This window comes from Chiloscyllium punctatum, chromosome 24, assembly GCF_047496795.1.
Source record: "Chiloscyllium punctatum isolate Juve2018m chromosome 24, sChiPun1.3, whole genome shotgun sequence".
Classification (NCBI taxonomy): domain Eukaryota; kingdom Metazoa; phylum Chordata; class Chondrichthyes; order Orectolobiformes; family Hemiscylliidae; genus Chiloscyllium; species Chiloscyllium punctatum.
This window is the reverse complement of record NC_092762.1, coordinates 37,510,230-37,519,503: the sequence shown is the minus strand read 5'-3', so window position 1 is coordinate 37,519,503 and position 9,274 is coordinate 37,510,230. Positions and strand designations below refer to the sequence as shown.

The following is a 9,274-nucleotide window of genomic DNA, read 5'->3' as shown; positions in this document are numbered from 1 at the left end:
GTGGGTGGCTAGAGCTCACTGCCAGAGTTACTAGTGGAGGCAGAGACTAAGCTATTTTACAAAGTAGCTGTATCATCAGTGCTGTAAGCTGCAGCCCTACCTGCTGTGTTCAGGAAAATGGGATTGGAAAAAGGGAACCTGGTGCTTTTGGGTCAGTAGGGTCTCAGTGAACTGCATGTACCCTTCTGTGCTGTATTGTTTCTATGGCTCTCAGCAGAGAAACTACATTGGAAGATAAATGGACTGCTACGTTAATTAGAAAGGGAATAGGATATGGAAATATTTGCATAGGGCATTGGAGAAACTGCATCCAGATTACTGTGCAGTTTTAGTCAACATACAATACAGCACAGGAACAGGCCTACAGCCCACCAAGTCTGTGCTGATTTGTGGTTTCTCACTGTTCATGTGACTATCAAGATAGCCCTTAAACATCACTAATGTGACTAATTCTAGCACCACCACTGGTAGCTGTTCCAGGAACATCACCCTCTGGGAGAATCTTCTCTCTCCTCTTCCCCCCCCCCCCCCCCCCATCTTATTGATGAAGTTATACAACAGTAGAAACAGTTTAGAGAATGTTCACTCAATGGAGTGAGGCTATTATTTGATGAGGACAGGTTAAACATTTCTTCATTCAAGTTAGAGGTGATCATAAAACATTAAGATCTGAGGGGTCTGGACAGAGCGGCCAGAAAGGAGGTTTCCTTTCATAGGAAAGATTAGAATGAGGTGACAGTATTAAAATAAGGGTCCTTCTAGTTGAAGGAGATGGGGAACAATGTTTTTCTTTTGGAGGATGGACAGTGTGGAATTCTTAGGGATGGGAGAAGGGAGTCATTATAGTTTTAGAGTGGAAGGAGTGTAATTTTTCTTACAAAGAAATTAAGACACAGGGCATCAGGGCTGGGGAGGACACTGGAGTTAGATCAGCAACCATCTTATCAAATGGCAGAACTGACTCAGAGCCTAGTGGGTTACTCCTGATCCTAAATTAATGTGGCCCCATATTTGGGTTTTTGAGGCAGAAAACAAGGCACAAACATTCAGTAAATTGGAAGACACTGACTAGTGAAGAGGAAAAGTTATAGATATTCACTTCATCCCTGAGGCTGGTTACAAGACAGATCATGTGCCATTTGTTCTTGTCAATTTAATCATTGTCGTTTATATGGAGCCATATTTTAAAATTGATTTCTTGGAGTAGGGAAATGGACTGTGCGCTTGCATTCTTGTCTCTATACAGAGACTGGGTATTGCAGCATCTCTCTGCTCTTCCTCCATCTTGGTATCAGGTCAGGTTCCAAGTCTTGGAGCAGGAGTTGGCAATTCAGTTCTGAGCCTTCTTTATACTAACCTGCAACCAAGCTGGTCCTATCTTGGCAAGAAAATGGAGTTAACCCTTCAACCCATTAATGGACAGGTTCACTATCCTGCCGTGTGGGGTGCAGAGAGATTCATAATCAAATGCCCCTCCATCTTGATCTCAAAGTGAGGAACCCCACATGCCAAAGTATAACAAAACTAGATAAGGGAAATGGTTATAGTAAATAAGTCCATAAACAGTGCACATGAATTCCAGATCAATTGCTCCTACTGAGTGTTAAGCATTAAAATTGAAAATGCAGGTTAGTTAGCTTTATATCTTATGTATAGGTATGTGGGTAAAGGCATTGTCATAAATGGAAGGTGTTTATCAATTGACATTAGATTGGCATAAGTAGAACATCAGAAAAAGTCCAGGTGTGCTCATCCAAGACTTAAAAAGGAGGGAACCAAAGTTCTGGAGTGGGAATGGGTAGTGAGTATGCCATGTGGCAGTTGAGAAGGAATAGTAGATGACAAAGCCCCCCATTTACCCACAAATTGCAAGGGACCAGGGACAGATGCATTCTGTCACGTGAGAGCAAGAGACTAGTATTGGACAAGGGTAGAGGAGGTTAAAAAATAATGATGCCAGGTTATAATCTAACAGGTTTATTTGGAAGCAAGCTTTTGGAGGACAGTTCTGGTCATGTGGCCACCTGAAAGAAAAAAGTACTCTGAAAGATTCTACCTTCAAATAAGCCTGCTGCATGAAACCATGCAATTCTTAGCTCAAGAGAAGAACTGGAGGGGGTAACAGCTTGTAGCCATCTTATGCTGTAGCATAAGATGGCTAATATCAGAAACATTCAAGATGTCACCATTGCTATAACATGTCAAGGCTGGGAATTCCAGTTGGGCAACGCCAAGTCATGCACCATTTGGTCTGACAACTAATTGCTGTCCCTTCCCTAAATACTAAACAATTCAAACTCACTTCCAACAAACACCAGGGACCGGTTTCTGTCTGGTTTATTTGTATTCAAGGTCTACAGTTCAATCTCATGACACTGGGGACAGACTGGGCTGGATTCTTCATTCTGTACACTGCAGCCATCAGCATCAACAGGAACACCAGAAACCCAACAGCTACTCCAATCAGAACAGGAGATCCAGCAGCACCTATGGGGAAAGGAGGAAGGGGGTTCAGATATTGGAAAAGATGCTCAGTGAACTAAACAAGGAACATCACTTACCATTCTCATTAAGCAGCTGCTTAGACTGGCTGTTCTCAACTTCCAGGAGAACAACTGGACCAGGAGCACTTACCAAGGTCCCCTCATGGAGGAGAGTACTCCTGCGTGTCCCTGTTGGAGGGGGACAGGAGATGGTTAGAATCCATGTTGACACTACAGCCAGGATGCTGTATTCTTGGTAGTTGGATAGAGGGGATGTTCAGATCAGGATGGAGGGGTGGGTCTCAGCTTAATAAAGAGAGCATCAAGGAACTCACTTGGGCCACATCTGGTTGTGCAGTCATCCTGAACCGAGGGAGAGCAAACCTCAGCACTGCAGTGCAAGTAAACCTAGAAAAAAGGAGGAGAGATGTTATGGGAGCTTCCCATAGATCAATAGCCCAGGTTGTAGTACAGAGACAGCAAGAGGATTTCATGAGCTTGGCCTCATTCCTTCCATTTGGTTACCTGTCCAGAGAGGGGCTGCTCAGACACTCCATCCAAGAAAACAAACGTCTTCACTTCAAACCGCTTGTGATGGGTTGGGAACTGCAGGCCAGAAGAGAGACCTACTGGGTGTAGGAGGGTCAGATAGTCATCACCTTCATAGGGACACCTGAAACAGAAGGTCAGGTGATCAAGTGTTCCAAGCCAAACCAGAAACAGATTGCAAATATAAAACAAAAAATCAGGTAGCAAGCAAGAGTTGCAGTTGCCAAGAGAGGGAAATCATCAAAAGCCCATCTTCTACAGGTAATAATGGGCCTGGTCTTTATGTCTACTGTGCTTGGTTTAAGAGTTAAAAAATTTGAGATAATCCCAACATATTGAACTGGCAGGCCAATTAGTTCAGACAGAATGAACCAAAAAGATAGGGTAGAGTCATTAATTACGAGCCCTGTAATCGAGGAAATGGTATTGGGAAGAAGCTGATACAGCACTGAAGGGTTGCCCATAGGGATTTCTAGAAACTAATTTCACAAAGTATCAGCAACAGGCAATTTATGGTGTGGGGACATGAGCCTAGATGAATGTTTGGTCAGCTGACCATCAGTAATACATTGTGGGGTCTTCAGTCATTGAAAGGACAATTGATTTGATCTTGAGAATGAATGAACTACAAAGTAGAAACTGAAAATTGCTGCTAGTGTCTAAAATGGAAAGCTTAAATTTGGTGTTTTCTATTCAAAATGGGGAATGAGGTTCAGTAATCAATCTTAAAAGAATAAGAGCCTTGACAACATTAAGGCAGAGATTTGATTAAAGAGAATTCAGATCTGACAGTAGATAGAATAGCAAATTGAAGTAACAAATCAACCATGATTGAAGAAAGTGGCACAGGGGAGGCACAACTTGTGGCTCATGTACACATTTTACTGTGACACTATACAGCAAGAATGTAGTCTTCACTCCATACTCAGTCCAAATCCAACCTTTCCATTGAGTCCTTACCCATCCACCAGGAGACTCCACTGCACCTCATGGTCAGGGGCTGGCACAGGAGTTGCCCAGCAGTCACGCAGTCTCAGGACTATCATTGGGTCAGTGCGATCCTTCACACGAACCTCAACAAACACAGACTCCTGAAGGATCCTCTGAATGGGGTAGTCACTGTCCCTGTACCACCAGCTGTAGCTGCCATCTAACAGAAAAATAAAAGGAGAACAAACCAAAACACAGTCACTCCCCTGAAGGGATACAATTCCCAGTGCTCCTATTACCAGGGTAGCACTACCTGTTGCTATTCGCAGCTCCAGCCTCAGGATCCCATCTTCAGAAGCAGCTAGTGGTGGAGGGAGGGTGTAAACAGAGACATTGATTTGTAAGCCTGCCTCATGCTCCCCCTTGTACTTGCACTGGATGTGCAGCCTGTCGAGAGACAGAAATAGGTGCAGGAGTTTCTGTCAGTAACACTTCCCTCTCCATACCAACAAATCCCACTGCCCACTCACCTGAAGGTGCTGTCCCGGGTTATTGAGCCCAGTGGCCCCCTCTGAATCATCCTCTTCCCCAAGACATCTATTTCATACACAAAGCTCCCATTCTCCTCCTGCAAGGGAAGACACTGTTTAATAGGGAGCTGGCCCGTTCAGAAGGACAGAATGCTCCAATACTCACCCGCTGGATCGAACCACAAGAGGTAATTGGGAAGTGGAAGGCTACAAGTTCTGCTGTGACGGGCTTAGGCCTGCACTCAGCTTCATGTCCATCTTTCACGTACAGAGATGACAGGTTGAGGGCAGGACGGGTCAGGTTCCTGGTGATTGCTACAATGAACTGGCCATCTGCTGTGCACACTGCAGAGAGAGACAGAGGGAGTGCAAGTTCAGTTTCCCCATTGTGGATGTGACCTCCAAATCATTGAGGGATGAAGCCTCAATGCCCCAAAGTCATTCACAGCTCAACAGTTCCACTACGTGGAAGGTTTTTACTTGGCAGACAAACAATTAAGGCAGATCATCTGATATTTGAAAGTAAATACAATCTACTGTAGAAGCCATGTGACTACCAAAAAAAGTAGTCAGGCTGGTGGGGGTGTTCCGTCAGAGAATACGAAGTGCTTCTATTAACACAGTAATGGATCCTAAGGGGAGAATTAAAAACTCCCAAGAATAATAGAATGGCATGGTAATTCCAAAATTTAAAGTCAACACTAAAGGAAACAAGTTCAAAATAAAAGTTTCGATTAGAGATAAATGAAAGGCCACATGTGCTTGAAGGGCACAGGGCCCAGACATTGCTAATGCACAACACAGTACATTGTTTGGGTGGCTGTGATGGCCAGGCTTACACTATCAACCTTTGCTCCAAAACAAAAAGGGAGTGTAGGAACAGAGTCAATAAAATGTGGAGCTTGAAAGGCACAGCAGGTCAGTCAGCATTGGCGTTAGCTTTCAGGTCAGGATCCTTCGTCAGGTGTGGGGAGGTAAAGGGAGCAGGACAGTGATAGGTGGTAGTGGGTTGGGATTGGTCAGTGGAAAGCATGGACTCAGTTGGTGAGGAAGATGGACAGGTTGGGTCCAGTCAAGGTGGTGGGGAGGAGAGAAGAGGAAAGGCTGGATGTGGGATTGAGGTGGGGACAGATTTAGAAACTGGTGACACCACATTAAAGGTCATTGGGTTCTAAGCTCCTGTGGTGGAATATGGAGGTGTTGTTCTTAGTTTGTGTGGGGCCTTATTTTGAAAGTTGAGGTGGCCCAGGATGGACATGTCACCAAGAGTGAGAGGGGCTGAAATGGCTGGGAACCAGGTGGTGGGAGTTGATTGAATGCAGAGCACAAATGCTATGCAAGATGGTCCAAATCTGTGCTGTGGTCATCTCAGTATCAGAAGCAGTGGACCAGGTGAATCTCTGCACTTGCAATGATTGATTGCTTGTGGCTTTGGACAGAGGGGAGGGGAGATGTAGGGGCAGATGGTACCTTTCCCTGCAACAGGGAAGGAGGGGTCAGAGGACAGTGTGGAACTGACAAGGGAGGTGGAGTGAACAGTCCTATGGATAGGGAAATTGGAGTGGGGAAGGAAACAGGTATCTATTTGTGGTGGGGTCTGACTGAAGATGTTCAAAAATGGCTAAGAGTGATGTGTTGGATTTGGAAGTAGGTGGGGTGGTATGTGTGTACCAGGGTACTCTACTCTTAGTGGTTGGAGGTGGTTTGAGGGCAGAGGTGTGGGAAGAGAAGGAGATATGGAGGGGGTATAAAAACCACAGGAGAGAGGAAGTACAGTCTTTGAAGTAGGTGGACATCTGGGATGGAATACTCATCATGGGAGCAGATGTGACAGAATCAGAAATTGGGAGAATGGGTTTGCATTTTTGTAGCAGGGTGGTCTGAGAGGTGTAGTCAAGATAGCAGTGGGCTTGAAATGGATGTTTGTGCTAGGTCGCTTGCCAGAGGCACAGGAAGGGGAGAAAGGTGACCAAGATGGTCCAGGTGAACTTGGTCAGGCTGGAAGGTATGGGTGAAGTGGATGAACTGTTACAGTCAATGTAGCAGAGAGGAAGAGAGATGGTGCCAATGTAACTGTGGAAGAGGGACTGTTCCACACATCCTATGAAAAGGATCAGGCACATGGCCACCCTAATGGTGGCTAGGAAGGGGGGGGGGGGGGGGGGGGGGAAAAAGGAGTCAAACAATGTTTGTGAGGGTGAGGACCAGTTCTAGTGAGTGGATGTGGCAGGGACTGGTTGGGTTAGTGGGAGGGGAAGAAACAAAGGCCCTCCTCAGGGAGGGCCCAGGTCAAGGGGGAAGAGACTGAATGACCATTAGGAAGATTAGCTGCTGGGGGCCAGGAATTGAAAGTCTCAGTTTGGCACAGGAAGTCAGCTAACATGGTGCCACTATTTCAAAAAGATGGTAAGGCAAAGCCAGGGAACCTAAACCAGTGAGGCCGACATCAGTAAGGGACAAGTTGAGAGAGAATTCTGAGGGACAGGATTTATAAGTCTTTGGAAAGACAAGGACTGATTAGGGATAGTCAGCATAGCCTTGTGTGGGAAACCATGTCTCACTGACTTGAGTGTGTGTTTAGGAAGGCATTTGACAAGGTTCCTCATGGTAGAGAAGTTAGCAAGGTTACATCTCACAGAATACAAGGAGAGCTAGTTATTTGGATACAGAACTGGCTTGAAGGTAGAAGACAGAGGGTGGTGGAGGATTGCCTTCAGGATGGAGGCCTGTGACCAGGGATGTGCAACAAGGATTAATGCTGGGTCCACTATGTTTTGTCATTTATGCAAGTGATTTATGTGAACACAGGAGGTGTAGTTAGAAATATTGCAGATGTCATCAAAATTGGAGATGTTGTGGACAGTGAGTGTTACCTTAATACAACAGGACCTTGATCAGGTGGGCTAATGAACTGAGTGACTGATGGAGTTGAATGGATTATGGAGGTGCTGCATTTTGGAAAGGTATATCAGGGCAGGACATATGCACTTACAGGGAAGATTTGCTGAACAAAGTCACCTTGGAGTGCAGGTTCATAGTTCCTTGAAAGTAGATTTCCTTTATCGTTCAGAGTATGAGTATAGGAGTTGGAGGAAATGTTGCAGCTGTATAGGACATTGGTTGGCATGTGTGCCCAATTCTGGTCACCCTCTTTCAGGAAGAGAGTGGTTTAACTTGAAAAGGGTTCAGAAACATTTAAAGATTTGCTAGGGTTGGAGGATTTAAGCTATAGGGAAACCTGAAACTGTTTGTAAAGTCTGAGGGACATGTATAGGGTAAATAGACAAGGCCATTTACCCGGGTTGGGTGGAAAGTCCAAAACTAGAGGGCATAGGTTTCGGTGAGAAGGGAAAGATTTTAAAAGGACGAAGGGGCACCTTTTTTGTGCTGAGGGTAGTGCATGTATGGAATGAACTGCCACAGGAAGTGGAGGAGGCTGCTTTAATGACAGCATTAAAAAGGAATCTGGATGGGGATATGCATTGAAAGGGTTTAAAAGGGATATGGGCCAGATCTTCATGGATTAATTTCTGAAGGGTTGGTTTATTTGCTTTATGAAAGAAAGAGAGTTCCTGGACCAAATGGGAGAGGACAGAGGGGTGGGAAGAGTGGGAAGATGGTGCATACTCTTGGGGCTGGGACTCTTAACCTGGAGTTGGGAGTGGGTACATGTGGAAATGATCACCTGGGCAGTAGTGTCTGCAGGATTGGCCTGAGCAGATGTGTGATTAATGGCATCAGACAAATTCAGGCAGTGGTCAGGGATAGGGTTAGGGGCCAGAGTGGTCAAGGAGGTCAGTGTCTGGAGGTGGGGGGTAAGAATACATGAGAGACTTTGGTGATTTAATGTCCAATAGAGCATTGAAAGACCCTGGTTGAGTGCATGAGGAAGAACAAATGTCTTTTGCTGGCTGGCCTGAGGGAGATGGTCTCTTCTCTCCTCCCCCACCCCACAGCCAGGGCAGGGCTGACTGTAGTGACAGGGGATGTCAGTGCATGACTATCAATGTGGAGCTGAGGATCTGCAGGGCCAGCAGTTTAGAGGCTGTAAACATGCTGGAGGTAGCAATGATCATGTTTGGTTTGGATTGAGATGGCCTACATGTTGTAGGGAGTCCATGGGGATGAGCTGGCTGCATCAGCAGGTGCTGAGGAAGGAGACAGCTGTAGTAACAGGAATGTTTCAGGGTGTGGTTGAAGATCTTCAGGGTGGAGGAGATGACCAGGGTTTGCAGTGGGAGACACCCACAGATCTTCATGGATGGAGGAGGAAGACTTCAAAGGCTAGCATCTTTGGCAGAGGCTTTATGGTCTAGTTTTCAGCAATTTGGAAAGAGCAAGGACTGCAGTCAGTGTCAATAAAGTGTGGAGCTGGAAAAGCACAGCAGGCCAGGCAGCATCAGAGGAGCAGGAAAGTCAACGTTCTGGGTTGGGACCCTTCGTCAGGGCTGGGAAGCAGAGGGAAGCAGAGGGAAGCAGAGGGAAGCAGAGGGAAGCAGAGGGAAGCAGAGGGAAGCAGAGGGAAGCAGAGGGAAGCAGAGGGAAGCAGAGGGAAGCAGAGGGAAGCAGAGGGAAGCAGAGGGAAGCAGAGGGAAGCAGTGGGGTAGTGGGGTAGTGGGGTGGTGATAGGAGGACACAGTTTGGGAAAGGTGGACTGGATAGGTCAAAGGGAAGAGGAAAAGGTTAGGTCCAGTCAAGGAGGCAGGAGGAGAGGGAAGGCTGGATGTGAGAGGAGGTTGGGGATGGAGTGATTAGAAGCTGGTGAACTCAGTTTAAGGCCAC

At 46.2% G+C, this 9,274-nt stretch overlaps 1 protein-coding gene across 1 annotated transcript; it reads right to left on the bottom strand.

Annotated features, from left to right (window-relative positions):
• Window positions 1-2,765: 2,765 nt before the first annotated feature.
• On the bottom strand, window positions 2,766-4,721 carry LOC140494862 (zona pellucida sperm-binding protein 4-like; the record flags this gene model as incomplete). Its single annotated transcript, XM_072594535.1, has 6 exons — window positions 2,766-2,891; window positions 3,009-3,156; window positions 3,993-4,182; window positions 4,276-4,409; window positions 4,493-4,590; window positions 4,659-4,721. Coding segments are annotated over 6 exons (759 nt in total), but the record flags the coding sequence as incomplete, so codon positions are not given.
• Between the last annotated feature and the right edge of the window lie 4,553 nt (window positions 4,722-9,274).